General features: G+C 40.3%; 1 protein-coding gene across 1 annotated transcript in view; it reads left to right on the forward strand.

The window, feature by feature from the left end:
• The window catches only part of VAT1L (vesicle amine transport 1 like), an 83824-nt gene that overhangs the window by 55983 nt on the left and 5481 nt on the right, over nt 1-22360 (forward strand). Inside the window, exon 7 of the mRNA XM_070760426.1 lies at nt 47-241. Coding sequence (XP_070616527.1) covers nt 47-241 — 195 coding nt within the window. The remainder of the gene's footprint in view (nt 1-46; nt 242-22360) is intronic.

Here is a 22360-nt window from a genome sequence, read left to right on the forward strand (position 1 = left end):
GTGGAATACCTTGGTTCTAATCGTGTTGCAATTTGTGTGCCCTTAGTGGTGGCAAGTGGAGAAGGTAAATCCAATCAAGCTTTATGAAGAAAACAAAGTCATGGCTGGATTTTCTCTGCTGAACCTGCTTTTCAAGCAGGGCCGAAGTAGCCTTGTCACGAAAGTAATGGACACTCTCATAAAACTTTACAACGAGAAGAAGATCAAACCAGTGGTTGATTCACTGTGGGCGCTGGAAGAGGTAGGGTTTTTATCTTTTTCCTTCTCTGATAGGTTTGTTTTGGTTTGTTTTCTTAAAACAATGCGTTATTAAAATAGGTCATAGGCATTCCATCTGCATGCTTCAAATAACATGATGAGAGCACTGGAGTTTTATAAGTTTGTATTTTTAAATACAGTATAACTCTTGGCATAAAGTTGAGAAAAGCAAGGATCCCATTTCCTGGTTTTATGTTCTAGTGCAGTGATGGCAAATCGTTCATTCATTCATTCATTCATTCATTCATTCATTCATTCATTCATTCATTCATTTATTCTTTCATTCATTTGATTCGACCTCTATGCTGCCCAATCTGAATGGGACTTTTTTGATTCACATGCCAAAAAGGGGGGAACGTAGGGGGGCACAGTCATGTGATCTCACACCCATAATTCCATGCGCCCCCCTATGCATGTGCGCATGACACTCTCTTCCCCCTGCTCCCAGCATGGAATGGCACACTTGTTTTTCACTCTAGAAAGGCTTCAAAGCCTTTCTAGGAGCCTGGGGAGGGCAAAAACAGCCTTCCTACCCCATCCAGAAGCTGGAAACAGAGCCTGTTTCCTGACTCCCAGTGGGCCCAGAAGGCTCAGAAATCATCTGGCGTGCTGGACCTGAGTTCGTGTACCTACCACATGTGCCATAGGTTCACCATCATGGTTCTAGTGTGTTAATAATTAGCATACTCGGTGTAGTTTATACATTGGCAGTGTTCCTATTTTTTTTAAAAAAACATGAATAGTTTCCAGTCATGTGTACTTTGCTGTCTGCTGTATCTTAAAATGGAATGATGATGATGATGATGATGATGATGATAATAATAATAATAATAATAATAATAATAATAATGATGATGATGCAACGACTCTGGCATAAGCCAGTGAAAGTGGTCTCAGTGGTCCTTGGCATGCTGGGCTCAGTGCCAAACAATCTCACTGGACATTTGAAAACCATCGGAATTGACAAAATCTCCATCTGTCAATTGCAAAAGTCCGCTTTACTGGGATTGGCACTCATAATTCGCCACTACATCACGCAGCTGTAGGTGCTTGGGAAGTGCCCGACTGGTGATGAAATATGAAATCCAGTATAGTGATCTCATTTGCTGTGTTGTATTGACATAATAATAATAATAATAATAATAATAATAATAATAATAATAATAATAATAATAATAATAATAGTTGAAAGGGACCTTGGAGGTCTTCTAGTCCAACCCCCTGCTTAGGATTTTCTAGCTTATTGTCTCAAAAAGCTTATAGGCAACATTTGTAGATGTACGAAATGTTTCAGCCTGCCATGCGTGTTAAAGGTAGGATACTTTGTCTAGCATAGAGTTTTCCAACCTGAACACCTTCCATATGCATCAACCTCAATTCCCAGATCACACAGCAATGGCCGTGAATTCTCTGAGTTAGTGCACACATCTGAAATTTGCCCACATTAGGAATCATTGATCTAGCACACCTGAAGAGCATCAGACAAACATGAGGAAAAACAGATAGGGAGAAAGCTACAAGGACGATATTTCAGAGAGATAAGGAGTCAGGCTGAATATGAGTCGAAAGGAAAAAGAAAAAAGGTGGACTGAAAAAAGATCTGAGGACTTAGCTAGAGAAAGGTTAGTATCTTAAGGGGAGTTTAAAGGCTTGACAAAAAACCTCTAAGCATGCCATGCTTGTTGTGTGCCATAATGGAAATATTTGTTTGTTTGTTTACTTATTAATTTATTAATCAAATTTACATACTTGGCTATGCCACAGAAAGTGACTCTGAGCTGCATGCAGTAAAATCAGGAAATGAATAAGACAATCATTAGTTAAAACCATTATGTAATTATCAGTGATGGGCTGCCAAAATTTTTACTGCCACACTGTGGGCGTGACTTATTTTATGGGTGTGGCTTGATGGTCATGTGACAGGTTGGGTGTGGCTTGCCGGCCATGTGACCAGATGGAAGTGGCTTGACATGTGACTGGGGTGTTTAAAGGTCATGTGACTGGGTGGGAGTGGCTTACCAACCAAGATAAGTTCTCAAATAGGTGCTTGGACTCTTTTTCAGTTGATTAAGTCACATTATTTGAATAGCCACAAAAAGGGTCAATGATAGACAGCATTATTTATTGAAGAGCACAGTAACATTTAAAGGTTTTGTACTAAACTCACAAGATTCAGTAGGATAACAGACTAGGCAAGTAACTCAATTTTCTTTAATTGCTATAAAAGTTCAGTTCTAGATAATAATTAAAATGGTTTAAGTGTTTATGGGTAAAACATACTATTTAATTATTTTCTATTTTAAAAGTAATTAAGGAACATACTAAGGTACTTGAGAAGGAAGGACAATAAAAAAACTATTAAGTATTCAATAAATAGTACATAAACATACTACCCTCACTGCATCCCTCCCCCATGGGGCAGCAGCCCATTACTGGCAATTATTTTAAACATGAGAAATTATAAAAACAGAAGCAAGGAAAGGGAACAATAGACAGATGGATATTAATAATAAGGGAGCCACCTCACAAATTTTCCAGTCCCTGATGCTCCAAGGCCTAGTACCCTCATATGAAAGATATACACTGCTCAAAAAAATAACACTTAAACAACACAATATAACTCCAAGTAAATCAAACTTCTGTGAAATCAAACTGTCCACTTAGGAAGCAGCACTGACTGATAATCAATTTCACATGCTGTTGTGCACATTCAACTTTGTGCAGAAGTATTCAATGAGAATATTTCATTCATTCAGATCTAGGATGTGTTATTTCAGTGTTCCCTTTATTTTTTGAGCAATATATTCAACTAGGATATATTGGAATAAACCTTCGAAAAAATATGTATGAATTTTAGTGCAGTTTCTTTTTTTAAAGCAAGAAAACTAGGCATGGCACAAAAAAAGGTTGAGAAATGAGAAATGAAATGAAATCTAAAGAACCATAGATGTTCTTACGCTTATATTTGTAAATGGTGTTGTGCTATCTTGCAAAATAACGTTCTTCCATTTGTTTGGTAACACTTCATACCATTTGGCAGCTGTCTCTCCTATCACTCTGACATTCGCTTGAGAAGTACATAAATACAGTCTGTTCAAGACTATAGTCTGGCTCATTCATCAAGCCTACTCGCTGTCATCTGGTGGGGGAATTAAAAAACACACATTAAACCTCATATAATTACCCTTGTCCTTTCCTTTCCTCCCTAAGATACACATTTATTTTTCAATTAGCAGTCGGAGGCTTTTCCTGAGTTGCTGTATTAAAGATGCTGTTTGTTTGTTTGTTTGTTTATTTATTCGACTTTCACGCCGCCCAATTCCAAAGGACTCAGCAATACTCAACAATATAAATATATATTAGGTCGGTTGTTTTGCCCTGACTCCTTTGCTGGCTCGCACACCAGTCTAAATGGTGGCACTGGAGCTGTCTGCTTTATTGGCATTTCTGAAGTTAGTGCCATGTTGTCTGCCCCATCTCAGACTTCGAATCTGCACTCACTATGATAGTGCCCCAAAAAAGCAGAGCCAGAATCAAAGCATTGTTGTTTAATATAAATAAATAAATGTATATGTGTATGTAAGGCTACACTAGATGAGTTGCTGTAAGTTGTGGACTGTTTACTAATTAGCTTCCAGCGCTGTTTTCTTAGCTTCCGTAGGTAGGCAATTTTAACCAGGTGTTCTCCAAATTGAAATGTTGTTATTGTTGTGATTATCAACCTTATTATCAATATTATTACCATTATTAGATAGAATACATGGAATCAAGATCACGCAAAGTATTGATACCACTTTCTAAGGCCACACTTGGAATGCTGCATTCAGTTTTGGTCGCCACGATGCAAAAAAGATATTGAGACTCCAGAAAAAGTGCAGAGAAGAGCGACAAAGATAATTAGGGGATAAGAGGCTAAAACATATGAAGAAGGGTTGCAAGAACTGGACGTGGCTAGTTTAATGAAAAGAAGAACCAGGGGAGACATGAGAGCAGTGTTCCAATATCTCAGGGGTTGCCACGAAGAAGAGGGAGTCAAGCTATTCTCCAAGCACCTGAGGGCAGAACAAGAAGCAATGGGTGAAAACTAAACAAGGAGAGAAGCAGAAATTTCCTGACAGTCAGAATGGTTAATCAGTGGAGCAGCTTGCCTCCAGAAATTGCAAATGCTCCAACACTGGAAGTTTTTAAGAAGATGTCGAACAACCATTTGTCTGAAGTAGTGTAGAGTTTCTTGCCTAAGCAGGGGGTTGGACTAGAAGACCCCCAAGGTCCCTTCCAACTCTGTGGCTGTTGTTATTGTTGTTGTTGTTGTTGTTATTATTATTATTATTATTATTAGTAGTAGTAGTAGTAGTAGTAGTAGTAGTAATAGTAATAGTATGTATGTACATGTACATGTACATGTACAGTATATGTATACGTATCAACAAAGTAAGGTTGTAATCTTCAATGCAGGATAAAGAGCCTCCAGTTTTCAATCCAAATGGTAATGCAGACAAGCCACAAAAAGTATTCCCTCTAAAGCTTCAAGTAGTTAAGAAAGGGGAGAGAGAGAGGGAGGGAGGGAGGGAGAGAGAGAGAGAGAGAGAGAATGAGCTTTCAGGACCCTGGACAGATCACTAGGAGCTGGAAACTTGGGCTCAGCGAATTGTTGCTCCAACTGAGGCTCTATGGATGTTTGAAATCTTTTGCTGTCTGCTCCTCCGAGGTTCAACCAACCATCTCCAGCTGAAGATGCTCTCAAGTGTTCTGTCTTAGATTCCCAGATGGTACTGCTAAGCAGGAAACTTCCTGATGAGAGAGATCCCAGTTTATCCTCAAAGCCCAATCTTGTAAGCGAAGGGTCTGCAGACTTCACTTGGGGACTTTGAGTCTATTACTTTCATTATTGATTGTTCTCCCTGCCTTGTGTGTTTCTATGTTCTGGCCCAATACAATATCATGACTGTTTTGCTACGAGGTGTTTTTTGACTGACTATTGACAGTGTGAACAAATATCACAGGTATCCATGGGAAATAAAAACCAATAACTATATCCATCTATACCAGCTATGTATGGGTGGATATTAACTCACTATGTTAGTTGCTTTGTTATGGTAAAGTTCACTTTGTCAAACTAAATATTAGAAACAGACCACTGATGTTGTTAATCAAGGCATTTCCTCCCCTAAGATTTGCTGCTAAGCTAATGAAACGTACTCTATGTTCGTACTTGATATTTCGGTGACAACATTTCCTTTGTCCTGCAGATCAATCTATCAGTGGGGAAAAAGACAGGGGTGACATGCTCCTGGTTCAGATGGGCCTGCCGGTGGTCGGAGAGCAAGCAGCAAAGGAAGATCGAGGCTTCGTCCACCTGCCCAGATGCCATTTGGGTTCTTTTACACTGTGCATGCACAAAGCATTCTGTCCATGCGCAGAGGGTAAAATAACCTAAATGGCAGCATCTGGGTGGTGGGCGGAGCCTCACGTTCCCTTCGCCCTGCCCTCCAACAACCAACAGGCATGAGCAACCTGGGAGCATTTCAACCCTGATTAAGCCTCACACTGCTGTCGCTACCAGCTCTCTAAGACCACAGAATCCTCTCCTTTCCTCTCCCCTTCTCTCCCTCAGGCTTGCCCCAAAGAAGCCTCTCTAATCTTATACCCTTCCCTCCCTGAGGCTGGCCCCATTGATCCTCTCCAAATTCCCAGCCCACCGGACGGATGAGTCATGCAGTGGCCAGTGGCAGTTGGAACAGAGTTATTTTCATGTGGGAAGGGGGAATGCATTGTCTAACTTAAGCATAAAACGTATCATGAAAGACTTAATGAAGTCAATCTGTATAGTCTGGAGGACAGAAGGAAAAGGGGGGACATGATCGAAACATTTAAATATGTTAAAGGGTTAAATAAGGTCCAGGAGGGAAGTGTTTTTAATAGGAAAGTGAACACAAGAACAAAGGGACACAATCTGAAGTTAGTTGGGGGAAAGATCAAAAGCAACATGAGAAAATATTATTTTACTGAAAGAGTAGTAGATCCTTGGAACAAACTTCCAGCAGACGTGGTAGATAAATCCACAGTAACTGAATTTAAACATGCCTGGGATAAACATAGATCCATCCTAAGATAAAATACAGGAAATAGTATAAGGGCAGACTAGATGGACCAGAAGGTCTTTTTCTGCCGTCAGACTTCTATGTTTCTATGTTTCTAACTCCTTAGCATCAGAGCATGTTAATAATAATATAAGAAATACTAGTAATCTGGGGGCCATTTGAAAAAGTCTTTTCTTAGTGAAAACCAGCCAGAAGATTTAGCAATAGCATTATAGCAATAACATTTAGATTTATATACCGCTTCACAGTGCTTTAAAGCAGTGATTTTCAACCTTTTTTGAGCTGCGGCACATTTTTTACATATACAAAATCAAGGGGCACATTGAGCAGGGCGGAGTGGGGGGGGGCTAAAAAAGTTTGGACAAAAAAATTATCTCTCTCTCTTTCTCTCTTCCTCCCTTTCGCTCTATTTCTCTCCCTCTTTCTCTCTTTCCCTTCCTTCCTTTTTCCCTCCTTCCCTGCCTTTCTTTCTCTCTCTTGCTTTCTTTCTCTCTCTCTTTCTCTTTCTCTCTCTCTTGCTTTCTTTCTCTCTCTTTCTTTTTCTCTCTTTCTCTTTCTCTCTCTTCATCCTTTTCGCTCTATTTCTCTCCCTCTTTCTCTCTTTCCCTTCCTTCCTCTCTCTCTCCATCCCTCTTTCTTTCTCTCTTCCTTCCTTCCTCTCTCTTTTGCTCTCTTTCTATCTCTCCCTCCTTCCCTGCCTTTCTTTCACTCTCTCTCTCTTGCTTTCTTTCTCTTTCTCTCTCTTCCTCTCTCTCTTGCTTTCTTTCTTTCTCTCTCTTTCTCTGTCTCTTGCTTTCTTTCTCTCTCTCTTTCTCTCTCTCTTGCTTTCTTTCTCTCTCTTGATGAGCTTCGCGGCACACCTGACCATGTCTCGCGGCACACTAGTGTGCCACGGCACACTGGTTGAAAAACACTGCTTTAAAGCCCTCTCTAAGTGGTTTACAGAGAGTAAGCATGTTGCCCCCAACAATCTGGGTCCCATTTTATCGACCTTGGAAGAATGGAAGGCTGAGTCAACCTTGAGCCTACTGAGATTCGATCTGGCAGCCGGTGATCAGCAGAAGTAGCTTGCAATACTGCACTCTAACCACTGCACCACCGAGGTTTAGAGATTGCTTGTCACTGTAATTCCATCACTGTCGCAGTGTATGTGCACTTTAATCTCCACTGGAACATAACACATTATGATCAGATTGTTCTTTTATGCTGGCCAGTGGAATTATGTACCCAAGGTGGAATTTAATTCCATTGCTCGATATTAGCACAGAAAATAGCCTTCCATATTTGAATGCTAAATTGAATCCTTGGTTATTTGAATCGATCAGCAAGGGTATTTTAAATTGGGGATCCAATTTAAATTTACTTGCTTGTTTTCGAATATCAGGGAAGCTGATATCATCCTACCTGCTGGCCTATTCAAACAGGAGAGCTTCTTGAAACAAGCCATCAAACCATCCTTTCCTTGCAGTTATTAAATTTCCCAATCAATTTGATGATAATTATGTCCCAAGTAATAATTATGTTCCCTTTAAACTAGTTAAAGCTGAATTTCGGAGTTTGATGCTTTGTGATGCTCAGTTGTATGTTATGAGGAATCTCCAAGTTTAGAAATAATCTAATCACAACTCTTGAAAATCTTACTAGGAGTTCCTTAATCAACTTCCAATGTCCTAACATGCTTAGAATTAAGCTGCATTTCCCTCAGGCACCAATTAAGCCTCTGATATGTCAGATTCTGGCTGAAAGCAGGTCTACTAGGAGACTTCCTTAGTTCATCTCATCTTGCTAGTTATTCCTTTCCACCTTAAAGCAAATTAATGATGTTTTGTCATATTGCAGTCTTACCTTGTCTGTACGACACGCTTTGCGATTTGATAAAACTCTGGCTAAACCAAAGCAGAAGATTTGGCATCTAGGCATCCGAAATGACAGAACCAAAATTTCGCATCCCTTTTATAATACAATCATTCCCCCTTCCTAGATATTTCTATAATGTCTTTCAAGATCCACATGAGAAGCTGTTGACTCGATTAGAATTACTGTATCTAGGGGATATACATTGGAGCAACGGGTTGAGGCGCAACCCAATCTTTAAAGATTATATGTTAAATTACTAACATAGATTGGGGGTTTTTTGGGGGGGGGTATAGATTATTTTTTTTGTATTAAATTTTAAACAAAATTGTTGTAGCACTAGAAAGTTTAAAGGAAACCTCTATTTGTCAATAGTTTTTTAGCAAACTAGATATACTATATTCTTGAGTTTAAAGTAAAAATATAATCTAAAAATATGAAAAAAATAACTCCAAATAGACTTATGGCAAGAATTCCTACTTTATTACACTAAGTAGGAGGGCTGTGTAGAATATTAATTCATTAGCCAATACTTTTTCAATTAGTTTTTTAAATTGTTATATTTAGTATATTTCTCATTAACATTTCATCCTGATTAGGCAAATATTCTGAGCTACCTTCCTCAACCTGATGCTTTCCCATAGTGTGATTAGAAGAGTTGTGGACTGTGAAAAGCTATATAGGGTTAGGGTTAGCAAGATAATTAAACTTGCATTTCTTGCTTTTAATAATGGGGGTTTTAGTGTTTTTTAAATTATTAGATTTGTTCTTACATTGTCTTTGTTATTGTTGTGAGCTGCCCCGAGTCTATGGAGAGGGGCGGCATACAAATCTAATTAATAATAATAATAATAATAATAATAATAATAATAATAATAATAAGCCTCTTAAAGCCAAAGTTATTTCTGTTCTGAAAATATGTCCCATACTGTACTATTAAAATGTCTGCTGTGCATCTAATGATTATTATTTGGTTGTAATCATCATTGGAGCTGCATTGGTAGATGATTGGTTTCTAGACACAATTCAAAATGTTGGTTATGACCTATAGAAACAGAAGATTGACGGCAGAAAAAGACCTCAGGGTCCATCTACTGCTGCACTCTAACCACTGCGCCCGGCGTGGTGCAGTGGTTAGAGTGCAGCACTGCAGGCTACTTCAGCTAACTGCTTTGCTGTAGTTCAGCAGTTCAAATCTCACCACTGGCTCAAGGCTGACTCAGCCTTCCATCTTTCCAAGGTGGGTAAAATGAGAAGCAGATTCAATTCAATTCAATTCAGTTTATTAGATTTGTATGCTGCCCCTCTCCGAAGACTCGTGGCGGCTCACAACAATGGTAAAAACAATATTATAATGGCACAAATCTAATATTAAAAGAAATAACTAAAACTCTATCATATTAAAACCAGACAACACATACCGCCCCGAGTTTGCGGAGAGGGGCGGCATATAAATCCAATAAATCTAATCTAATCTATACATACCAAACATAAATTATAAGGAGCCTGGGGGAAAGGTGTCTCAAGTCCCCCATGCCTGGCGGTATAGGTGGGTCTTGAGCAGTTTACGGAAGACAAGGAGGGTGGGAGCAGTTCTAATCTCCGGGGGGAGTTGGTTCCAGAGGGCCGGGGCCGCCACAGAGAAGGCTCTTCCCCTGGGGCCCACCAGATGACATTGTTTAGTCGACGGGACCCGGAGAAGGCCAACTCTGTGGGATTTTATCGGTTGCTGGGATTCGTGCGGTAGCAGGCTGTTCCAGAGGTACTTTGTTGGGGGCAATATGCTGATTCTGTAAGCCACTTAGACAGGCCTGTAAAAGCACTATGGAGCGGTATATAAATCTATTTTTTTACGCAACCGCCTCTTCCCTCATACCTCGCTGCGACCAGTAAGGGCCCACAGAGTCGGCCTTCTCCAGGTCCTGTCCACCAAACAATGTAGGTTGGCGGGACCTTGGGGAAGAGCCTTCTCTGTGGCAGCTCTGACCCTTTGGAATCAACTGCCCCCAGAGAGCCACACTATCTCCACCCTACCAGTCTTCCGGAAAGCCGTTAAGACCTGTCTTTTCCAGCAGGGCTGGAATTAGGTGATTGCAAGTATGTATGGGGGTTTTTTTTTATGACATCACTGTTTTATTGTATTATTGAGTTTTTATTATTAGATTTTAACTGTTTTTATTGTTATTGTATTTATTTCTACTGTTACCTGCTCAGAGTCCATTTTGGAGTGAGCAGCATATAAATACAATAAATAAATAAAATATAATAAATAAATAAATGCTACAATTCAACTCTGCGATATTCTCTTCTATCTGTAGTGTAGCATTTTGTTCAAACGCGCCCTATGCAGACTCAGGATTTTTTTATTTTCAGTTGCACCATGTGTTTGATTATCTGGATTCTAAAATTTATCTCATCAATGATTGTATCAAAACACTAAGAACATTTTCCTATTACATGGCTCCTACCGAACTGCTCTGTGCTGGCTTTTAAATGACTATTATCACTGACTTTTGTGCCAGGCAGCTGGTGCTACAGAGCAACTTGTTTCATTACTTTGTAGTTTTTTTAAAAAAATTGAAAGAATAAACTCCAGCAGTTCTCTGCCAAAAGCCTAACTCTGCACAAAAAAACCAAGAGTGTTAATATTTTAGAAGGATGAGCTAAACATTTTGGAATTCAAATATGTATTGGCTACACTTGAATTCTACCCACAACGTCCCATATTCCCCTCTCTCAGCCACTCTAAATGTAATATATTATATTCCCCCTGAGCATTGTTATATGGAAGATCAACTACAAACCTTGATGGCTATTTGAGATATTACCCCTGGTGTAAAATGTCATTGCCAAGATATTAATAGTGACAGTTAGAAAGGAACATGCAATCCTGGTCATGAAAGTTCAATTGTGGTTTTTTTTAAAAATTCACTGTGCTGTTGTTGACCTAGAAGTTTCATTTGCAGATATAGGAAGAATTGTCTCATCCTGGTCCAGCTTTCCCAGGATCTTAGATAACAATAGGAAAGTGGAAGGCCAGTCGATAGTCCCACTATTTGTTGTGATTCCGTCCGAGGCCCCTCAGGGAACGGCTGATCTTCTGTCGGTTTCCTGCTCAGAGGGGGACGATGAGGAACAGGAGGTGCAGGCAGACGAGGAGGAGGAATCCCAGGCTGAGGAAGAGGGGGAACAGCCAGAGGCCCCCGAGAGGGAGCTCTCCCCAGCAAGCAGCCTGGATTCCTTAGAGGAAAATGCACAAGCAATAATCGATCTGCGACAGAGAAGAGCAACACAAAGAAGGGACCAATTGGCTAGGTACTTTCAGCACTAAAGAGGCAACAGCTGGGTTTGGGCGTGGTGCTCTCTGGAAAGGCTGAAAAGGCAGACCCACCCTTCCTGGCTTGTGGAGTATTATCTTTGGGAGTCCTGGGACCTGGCTGTGATCTTTGGCGTCTTGGAATTCTGGTTTGTGACTTTGACTACTGAAACCTTGGGGGGAAAAGGTGGGGGTCTTATGCTCTACAGTGGTGGGTGTGCCAGCAAGAAGTCTGCTGTATTGTCTGGCCATCAGGACTCTGCTGTGAAGTCTCATAGCCTGCCTGTTGGGAAGAACAGGTTTTTCTCTGTGTTTATTTTTCAAGCTATAAAGTGCTTTTGCTTTTACCAGCGTGTCTGGCTGTTTTTTCCAGTTGGTGTTGAGGTCTGGGGGAACCCAGACAGAACACTATTCAGAATTACAAGTGATGGGGTCTTCGTTGTAGTACTGTAGTAGTAATTGAATTAGGGGTGGGGAGAGAAAATGGGAAAGCTATCTGAGAAATGCAGTTTTATTGAACAATATTTGTTGCTTTCCTTTTGTAGCAGCTAGGCACAATTTCACTATGTTATGGCTGGTACTGACGGTCTGTTGAAAGATGGGAACCTTATAATTTATTGTCTCTTCCTGGGAATTCTTATCAGTGGCTGGATTAATACCCCATGCCGCCCCAAATAAAAATTACAATAAAACTTCCTCTATGAGGAGCAAAGTAATCTATGGGAGGAGTGGTTTCCCCCCTCCCCTTCTTATTGATATTTATTATTGCTGATTATGCTCTTCCATCGTGTTTGAAGAGGACCTTGACAACTAATGGGTTGTGGGCTGTATGTGATGTGTCCACAGGTGGCTGGTAAGGCCTATACGGGCCTGAAATGGTCTGCCACATGTCAGGCAGGCATGTGTGGGCACCCTTGTCGCAGCATTTGCAACTCTGGTTTTGCGGACTGCTCGCTTCTCTTCTTCTCTGAATGTTCTTCTGGCCTCAGAGGTCTGCCAGCCTTGGTGGATCAGCATGTGCCATGTTGATCGATCTTGTGCCAGGGTTTCCCAGGAGGTCGTACCAATATCGAAGGTCACGAAGGAAGCTTTCAATGTGTCTTTGAATTGCTTCCTTTGTCCCTTGTGTGATCGCTTTCCTTTAGACAGCTCACCATATAGAAGCTGTTTAGAGATGGGATGGTTTGGCATCCTAGCAACATGACCGGTCCAGTATGTCTGCCCTGCAGAGTGGGAATTGATAGCAGGAGGACCTCATTGTCAGGCATCCTACCACCAGATCCTCAGAATTCTATGAAGGCAGGTCATGTGGAAGTGGTTGTATTGTGGGACAAAAGCTACAAGCAGTGGACCAATTTACATACCCTGGCAGCACCCTCTCCCATGCAGTGACAATTGACATTGAGGTCAACTGCAGAATCACTACGTCAAGCATTTGGCAGACTAATGACCAATGTGAGGAACTGACATGGAATAAGTCTTGGTTGCGCAGTGGTTAGAATGCAGTACTGCAAGCTACTTCTGCTGACTGCTGGCTGTAATTCACCAGTTCAAATCTCGCCACGGGCTCAAGGTTGACTCAGCCTTCCATCCTTCCGAGGTGGGTAAAGTGAGGACCCAGGTTGTTGGGGGCAATATGCTGTAAACCGCATAGAGAGGGCTGTAAAAGCACAGTGAAGCGGTATATAAGTATATAAGTCTAGGTTATTGCTAATAAGCCTTGCTACAAAGCTCAAAGTCTACCAAGCAGTACTACCAGCTACCCTGTTGTATACCAGTGAGACTTGGACTATATTTATTGTTGATAACTGCTGATGGGAGCATCTTGAATCTAATCAGAGCAAATGTGTTTAAGGAGTAAAAGGAAGAGGAAGAGCTACAGCGCAATCCAACTTGCAAAGTTCTCTTAATATAGGCAATCACCATCAAAGTAGTTTTAGCCTTCCAGGTGGAGTTGGATTCCCTGCTATAGTCTGCCTGATAGCCTTGAGTACAAAAACTTTTTTTCCTTACTTACCTCTTTGAAATCTTTGTGTGTCTTATACACCAGTGTGTCTTATAGTCTGAAAAATATGGTACTTCATCAGGTAAAATGATTTACAGCCAGGAAGGAATAGAGAAATTCAAAACTTTGTTTGAGTGTTTGAGCCACTGAAACTTTCAGGCTGATTTTCAACTTTTTTGCTTTTTTTTTCATTTCATTTCCATCTGGTGTGCTGAATTGATTTGGGTAACTTCAAAGTTTCCACACACTCCCCCACCCCCAGTATCATTGACTGTAATGCTAAGAACCTGAATTATTGGTTGTTGCTTTATTTACAGTTCTTTATATCCTGCCATTCAGGATAATAATCTCCCCAAACCCTTTAGAAATAATGTAGGCATACATGCCTGCGTGTAAACAAAGTCTAGGTGGTGATAATAATTCTTGGGATCATGGGAAGCGAAGCAATATACCTAGTTGAACAGCCTTCATCCACCCTTCCTTCCTTCCTCTCTTTTCAAAATCTTACCGCTTTGGGTTGTTTGTATAAAAGGATCATGGAATTGTGTGTGTGTGTATACACAGACAGGAAATTTGTGTTTCCATTAATATCACATAGACTGGAAGGAGACTAATCAGTTCTTAGGGGCTGGATTGGCACAAGCTACTTACTGATTTTATTAGCTCATTTTAATCCACTCCAATGGGTTTCAAATTGTACAATCCAAAAAGGTTGACTTGAGAGATATGTAGTAGTAATTGGTTAATTTTGGGGAAAAGTGAAATATGAGAATTTGATTTAAATTTTGGAAGTCAGATGGCGAAGATGAGAAATGGTGGTAGCACTATACTATAATGATGTAACACAAAGTTTACTGATTGTTTAGACTTTAAACATATAGAAATTTACTTTATGAAGTATATTCATATATTATGAATAGTTTGTTTTATTGAATTATATGTTATATGTTATATGTTACATATACAGTATATACATGTTTCATATAAAGATATACATACATATGCTGTACATATATATATATATATATATATATATATATATATATATACACACACACACACACACACACACACACACACACACACACACACGGTCTTGGTATATTTGGGTTTCTTCCCATGTAGGGTTTGGAAATTTCTGGCGACGTTTCGATGAGGTCCCACTCATCATCTTCAGGCTGGTGTTTCTGTCCTTGTTCTAAGGCGAACACTGCAAGACCTAAGCTGCCTTCCTTCTATAAATACTGGTGGCTGGGTGTGGTTTGATGGCTCAGCAATTGCCTGCTGTGTAGAAACTTCCTGGTGAGTCAGTGGGGTAACATCTGGGGTCGTTGGTGTTGGTGTAGCTAAGTATGCTGATTAGTTAATGGTTGTTGATTAGGCGTGATATCCTGAGTAGATATCAATGCCTAATCAACAACCATTAACTAATCAGCATACTTCAGCTACATCAAGGACCCCAGATGTTTCCCCACTGACTCACCAGCAAGTTTCTACACAGCAGGCAATTGCTGAGCCATCAAACCACACCCAGCCACCAGTATTTATAGAAGGAAGGCAGCTTAGGTCTCGCAGTGTTCGCCTTAGAACAAGGACAGAAACACCAGCCTGAAGATGATGAGTGGGACCTCATCGAAACGTCGCCAGAAATTTCCAAATCCTACACGGGAAGAAACCCGAATATACCAAGATCTATTTCGGGCTTATTTTCCTTAATCAGACAGCCACACCCCTTTACTGGGATTTGATTATATATGTAATTTTTTATTAGCTATATGATACAATATTAAAATTTAGATAAAAGAGATTTTATTAATGTTTGCATTGATGTAATGTAACTAGTAAGACGGAGAAAAAGAATTTTTATTTAGACTTTTAAGAATTGATAAGGTTGTATAAAATTGAAAATTTTTAGATGAGGAGAGGCCTCCATTGAGGGAGTAATAAGAAAAGGAAAGTTTGTATATGATTGATTTTAAGCATTGTTGTTGTGTTTGTAACTATATATTGTTTTATTTTATGGTGGAGAAAATAAAAAATATATACTGAAAACAAAAAGGTTGACTTGCATAAACTACAAACCCACAACCGACTTACATTACAACTAGCCAATCTATGTCTGTTGAGTGCATGCAGCTCCTAAACCATTCATTAGCCTATCCAAGAACATTGTGGGAACATAGTCATTGGCTGTGATTGTGCTCTTTTTCACATAACCAGTGAATAGTTGCGGCTTTTAGGAGTTCCTGTGACAGCATAAATGCTTGCTGTCTGTGGGTTGATGCCAGCAGCTGGATGAGCATCAAAACAAGAAAACCAGACAGATGCTTTTATCAGTTTGGGCAAGATCTGGATCAGCTACGTGTGCTATTGGCGTTACCAAAGTAACTCTGACGCTAAAAGCTTGTAATTTTAGGCCACATGACCTGTAACCATGGAGACCTGATCCTCATAATTTGCAGTGGCATGTTTTAGTAGCTTGTTCCTTAGCAATATGGGGATAAAGCAGACGGGGAGTAGAATGACAGGCCAAAAGGGTCTCCTTTAACTCTTCTCTCACTGCTGTGGACTAGAAAGCTTAAATACTGTATGCCCTTCAGAAAAATCCCAGTAATGTTTTATTTATTTATTTTATTTTTATTTATTTTATTTTTATTTATTTTGTCCAATACACAATGAGGGTTTTAGTGGGTATATATCTATATACATATAGTAAAATACATGATGAAGGTTATAGAGGAGATACTCATAGTAAAATATATCTAAGAAATAATAGAAAAGAAGATAAAGTAATAGAACATATCAATGAAAGAATAGAAGAAGAGATATAGGAATAGAAGAAAGGTGTAGGAGATATAGGAGAGCAATAGGACAGGGGATGGAAGGCACTCTAGTGCACTTGTAGTTGCCCCTTACTGACCTCTTAGGAATCTGGATAGGTCAACCATAGATAATCTAAGGGTAAAGTGTTGGGGGTTTGGGGATGACACTATGGAGTCCGGTAATGAGTTCCACGCTTCGACAACTCGGTTACTGAAGTCATATTTTTTACAGTCAAGTTTGGAGCAGTTAATATTAAGTTTAAATCTGTTGTGTGCTCTTGTGTTGTTGTGGTTGAAGCTGAAGTAGTCGCCGACAGGCAAGACATTGCAGCCTATGATCTTGTGGGCAATACTTAGATCTTGTTTAAGGCGTCTTAGTTCTAAACTTTCTAGGCCCAAGATTGAAAGTCTAGTCTCATAGGGTATTCTATTTCGAGTGGAGGAGTGAAGAGCTCTTCTGGTGAAGTATTAAAGGCTACCTGTAGCACATCCAAATCAGTCGGATATTTTCCTTATCGACAAAGTCAACATTTTAGATTAAGGAGCATTGCCTACTAATATCTGACTACTGTCTCTATAATAGACTCAGACACACAAGCATTTTACCTTGGAATGTGTGAAATGTGTGTAAACACTCTAGAAAATGTCCAGAGATATTTTACCAGAAGAGTCCTCCACTCCTCTACTCGCAACAGAATACCCTACGCAACTAGACTCACAATCCTAGGTTTAAAAAACTTAGAACTACATCGTCTTAAACACAATCTAAGCATAGCCCATAAAATCATCTGCTACAACATCCTTCCTGTCAACAACTACTTCAGCTTCAACCACAACAACACACGAGCCCACAACAGATACAAACTTAAAGTAAACTGCTCTAAACACGACTTTAGGAAATATGACTTTAGTAACGGAGTAGTTGATGCATGGAACTCACTACCTGACTCTGTAGTATCATCACCTAACTCCCAAAACTTTACCCTTATAGTCTATCCACTGTTGACATCTCCCGATTCCTAAGAGGTCAGTAAGGGGCGTGCATAAATGCACCAGAGTGCCTTCGGTCCCCTGTCCTAATGTTTCTCTTTTACTAGTATCATATATATATAAATATTATATCTTTGTATACCACCAATACGTACTTGACAAAACAAATAAATAAATTAAATAAATAAATAAATTCTTAAAAGAAACTTGGCTAATCTTATATCAACCTCACATTCCAAGCATTCATACATCCTTTTTATTAAGAATTTTTCAATTACGTTAAAAGATAAACTCAATCTAAAGAAACAAAAAGAAAATAATTGGAAGGAAAAAAGGAAGAAAAAGATAAAAATATAATACAGAAAGAATAAAAAAATACATGAAGAAGTGGCTTCCAAACTTCAACACCACAAGCTATACTGTAAGCCACTGAAGCTGACAGTAATCTGTAGGTCAGCGGTTCAAATCTCATCACCTGCTCAAGGTTGACTCAGCCTTCCATCCTTCCGAGGTGGGTAAAATGAGGATCCGGATTGTGGGGGCAATAGGCTGGCTCTGTTAAAAAGTGCTATTACTAACATGTTGTAAGCTGCCCTGAGTCTAAGGAGAAGGGCGGCATAAAAATTGAATAAATAAATAAACAAATTTAGTATCTCTTTGCCTTCTCTAAAAGTTACAAAGAAATTTCTCCTTCTCTGCTTTAGAGAAGAATAAAAACATAATTTATTCTGCCAGGTGTTAAGAGGTTGGCATTATTTGTGTTTGGCTCAGCATATTATGAGAATCGGGCAGGTGTGATCCTTGGATTGTGGATTATGCCCAGCTGTGCCGAAGGCATATTGACTTGCAGTTTTATTTAGTGATAGTTTTGCTCTTCTGTTTTGAATACTTTTCAAAAGAAATATAGAAATAAAGTCGTGCTCCGCTCTTTTTAACCACTTTGCCCGTTGCTATTTTTGGAAGCGGAATAATTTGTTGTTTACTTTAATCCAATATTTTGTCTTTGGAGTCTAGCATTCACTCCTGAGATTTCCAGCTGGCTCTGTTCCTTATTTCCAGAGTTCATAAAAGTGACCTAGTGCTGCTATCTAGTTTGGCGGTTACATTTTATTGCTTCTTTGTTAGTATTATTAGTAATGCAAATTCATTCCTTTATGCGGATGTTCTAATCTCCTGTGAGAAGTGGGGCAGTTTGCAGCCAAAGGTCAGCATTAAACTCTTGTACAAAATGAGTTCATAGCCTTTTGAGCACTCCTCCTGAGGCAAAATGAGAAGTAAAGAAAACATATTTTTCTGAGAGAAAAGAATTTACACACACATACAAATATTACCCATTCTTATATTAAGGCTCTGATCATCCAAGCAGAAAGATTATACCACCCATTCAAAGAATTGGCTATCAGGAATGATGGAATATTATGGAATATGATGGAAGATTCTGGAATTTGGCTTATTTCCATTAAAGCAAAATGTAATAATATGCACATAGGCCTTTCGAGGGGTAGTTTGATGCCTACAATGTATGAAAAATATTAGCAATAGAATAGAATAGAATTATTTTATTTTATTGGCCAAGCGTGATTGGACACACAAGGAATTTGTCTATTGGTGCAGATGCTCTCATAAAAGAAAATATAGATTTGTTAATGATTGTCATAGGGGTCAAATAAGCAATGAAGAAACAATCAATATTAATAAACATCTTACAAGCAACAAGTTATAGTCATACAGTCATAAGTGGGAGAAAATGGGTGATAGGAATGATGAGAAAAAGCTAGTAGTAATAGTAGTGCAGACTTAGTAAATAATTTGATGGGAATGAGGGAATTATTTGTTTAGCAGAGTGATGGTATTCAGGAAAAAACTGTCTAGCTGTCTTGGTGTGCAGTGTTATGTAGTGCTAGGAAAATAGGAAAAACTCATCTAAATTTTGCAGAAGTATAGCCCTTATCCCTGGAATGAATGTCAAATCTGCCTTAGTTACAGAAATACAAGCACAAGCCAATATTGAATTGGAACAGATCCTGATGATCAGATGCTACATTTTGTGAGCTGTCTAGTGTGTGAACACAATGGAGAGCTGCTTTCTTCCCCTCCATGGACTATAATTGTGGCAAAAATTCATTTTTGCTATTGGCTTGTGTGTCCCACTAGATTTGGCTGCATCTCTTATGCACAGATTTCTCTAAAAGCAGGAAGTGGACATGAATTTTGGAGATGTATGAATGGGTTTGTTTTGCTTGCATTTTGGCAAAAGGGGAAGGAGAAAAAATACTCTTCCATAGCTTTTTTCCTTTCCTTTCCCATTCTTTTTTTTTTCTATTTAAAAATGCACAATGGCAGGTTTCTGTAGGTTTTCCCCTCTGCATCAAATGAGAGGAATTTGAATGGAATGCTTCGGAGAATATTAACTTTATTTGCAATGGGGGTAGGATTAAATTAAATGCCTTTAGTGGAAGAGAGAAGCTGTCTTCACATGTTGATTAAGCCATGGTGTGGTTTGGTTTCAGCTTGTGGTATGAACCAGTAAATTTATGTTTTTAAAATCACGTTTTGGGCCACTGTGAACTAACAACAAACTACGGTTAAGCCAGCTTTGCGTACTGTGTGAATCAGATCATACGAATGGGATCTTCCTATTGCAGACCCACTACCAACCACATCTAGTTTGGTCTTTGCGTGCCATTGATCATGGCTGAAAGTGGTGTAAAATTACTCTGGGTAGCTGAACAATGTAAAAGGCTAATTTAATTGATCACTGCTAAAGAGAGGATTTGTGCCTGATATTTTGTGAAGGTTTAAAAGGCAAGGTGCCACCTTCTTTGGAAAATTGTTTGGGATTTTGAGCCAGGGTGGCGCAGCAGGTAGAGTGCTGTACTGCAGGCCACTGAAGCTGACTTGTAGATCTGAAGGTCAGCGGTTCAAATCTCATCACCGGCTCAAGGTTGACTCAGCCTTCCAGCCTTCCAAGGTGGGTAAAATGAGGACCCAGATTGTGGGGGCAATAGCCTAGCTCTGTTAAAAAAATGCTATTGCTAACATGTTGTAAGCTGCCCTGAGTCTAAGGAGAAGGGCGGCATAAAAATCAAATAAATAAATAAATCATTTTTTTCAGGTTTCTTTACCCCTTGTGCTTAGCTATTGTTTCCATGATAACTTAGCTTCCCTAGATTTAGTTTTTCAAGCCCAAACAAACTGCAGGTGGGAACTCAGTCTGAATGGTTTCAAAAACATTATATTGGTATAGCTCAGTGATGTCGAACCTATGGCATGGGTGCCACAGGTGGCACATGGAGCCATATCTGTTGGCACACGAGCTGTTGCCCTAGGTCAGCTCCAACATGCATGTGTGTGCCGGGCAGCTGATTTTTAGTTACATAAGAGTCTCTGGAAGGACCATTTTGGCTTCCAGAGAGCCTCCGGGAGGATGGGAGAGGATATTTTTACTCTCTCCTAGCTCCAGGGAAGCCTTTGGAGCCATGGGAGGACAAAACACGAGCCTACTTGGCCCATCAGGAATTGGGGAACAGGCTTTTTCCAGCCACCAGAGGGCTCCGGTGGGTGGGTGAAGCTGTTTTTGCCCGTGCCAGGCATTGAAGTATGGGTGTGGGCACTCACACATGTGCGACAAATACACATGCACACTCTTTCAGCACACAAAGAAAAGAAGGTTTGCCACCACTGGTATAGGCCCATGAGGGCAAACCTATAGCATGCGTGCCACAAGTGGCACAGGGATCCATATTGGTAGTCACACAAGCTAAGGTCTGGCGTGCATGTGTGTGCCGGCCAGCTGATTCTGTGGCCTTCTGGGCCCACTGGGAGTTGGGAAACAGCCTGTTTTCAGCCTCTGGAGGGGTTGGGGAAGATCCATTCAGTAGTATCTCCCCAAGCTTCAGAGCCTTTCTAGGAACCGAGTGGGGCGGGGTGGGCAAAAACAGCCTTCCCCATCCCCTGGAAGTCTTCCGGAAGCTGCAAACATTCAGTTTGCTCACTTCTGGTTGAACTGGAAGTTCTATTTTTTCACTTTACCCAGAGCCTTTCTAGAAGCCTGGGGAGGGCGAAAATGGCCTTCCCCTATCTCTCAGAGGTACCCCGGAGATAAAAAATGACCCATTTGCCAACTTTTTCAGCAAAAAAAAAGGAACTTCCAGTTCAATGGGAAGTAGGCAAATGGAATGTTTCCAGCCTCTGGGGTGAGGAAAGCCATTTTCACCCACCCCAGGCTTCTGAAGCTTGGGGAGCGCAAAAAATGGGCTTCCCCACCTTCCCTGGAGGCTGAAAACAGGCTGTTTCCTTATTCCCAGTGGGCTCAGAAGGCCTGAAAATCAGCAGGCCGGCATGCACACTTCTTCAGGGTGGGAAATGGCCCATTTTTGGCCTCCGGAGAGTAGGGAAGGCCATTATCGCCCTCGGCAGGCTCCTAGAAAGGCTCTGAAGCCTGAGAAGAGCAAAAAAAATGGAACATCCGAAGTTGGCAAATAGAATGTTTTCAGCCTCTGGAGGACCTCCAGGGAATAGGAAAGCTGTTTTTGCCCTCCCCAGGCTCCTAGAAAGATTCTGAAGCTTGGAGAGAGTGAAAAACGGGCATGCCATTGCGTGCCGGGAGTGGTGGTGGTTCACATGTACATGCACAGATGGAGGGCACATGGATTTATGGGTATGGGCATGCATGTGTGCACCCCACCACCGTACCTCCCCTTTTGACATGTGAACCCCCCAAAATTCTATCACTGGTATAGGAAATGTGTCATCCAATGAATTGTGTTTATTCAATAACTCTTAATCACTTCATTGTATTGTGAAAATATCTAGTGTATAGAAACCTTAATAACCTCTTTCCTCTTTTCCCTCATCCATATTAAGTGGCATATATTGTCACAGAAAGCACAAGCAATTTCTTTCCCACCCACCCCACTATAATATTGCATTTGAGTAGCTCCCGAGGCGCAGCTATGTTTCCAAAGAACAAATGATACATAGACAGCATGATTATTTTTTTTCCCTTGGTAGG

This window comes from Erythrolamprus reginae, chromosome 9 (genome assembly GCF_031021105.1).
Source record: "Erythrolamprus reginae isolate rEryReg1 chromosome 9, rEryReg1.hap1, whole genome shotgun sequence".
NCBI lineage: Eukaryota > Metazoa > Chordata > Lepidosauria > Squamata > Dipsadidae > Erythrolamprus > Erythrolamprus reginae.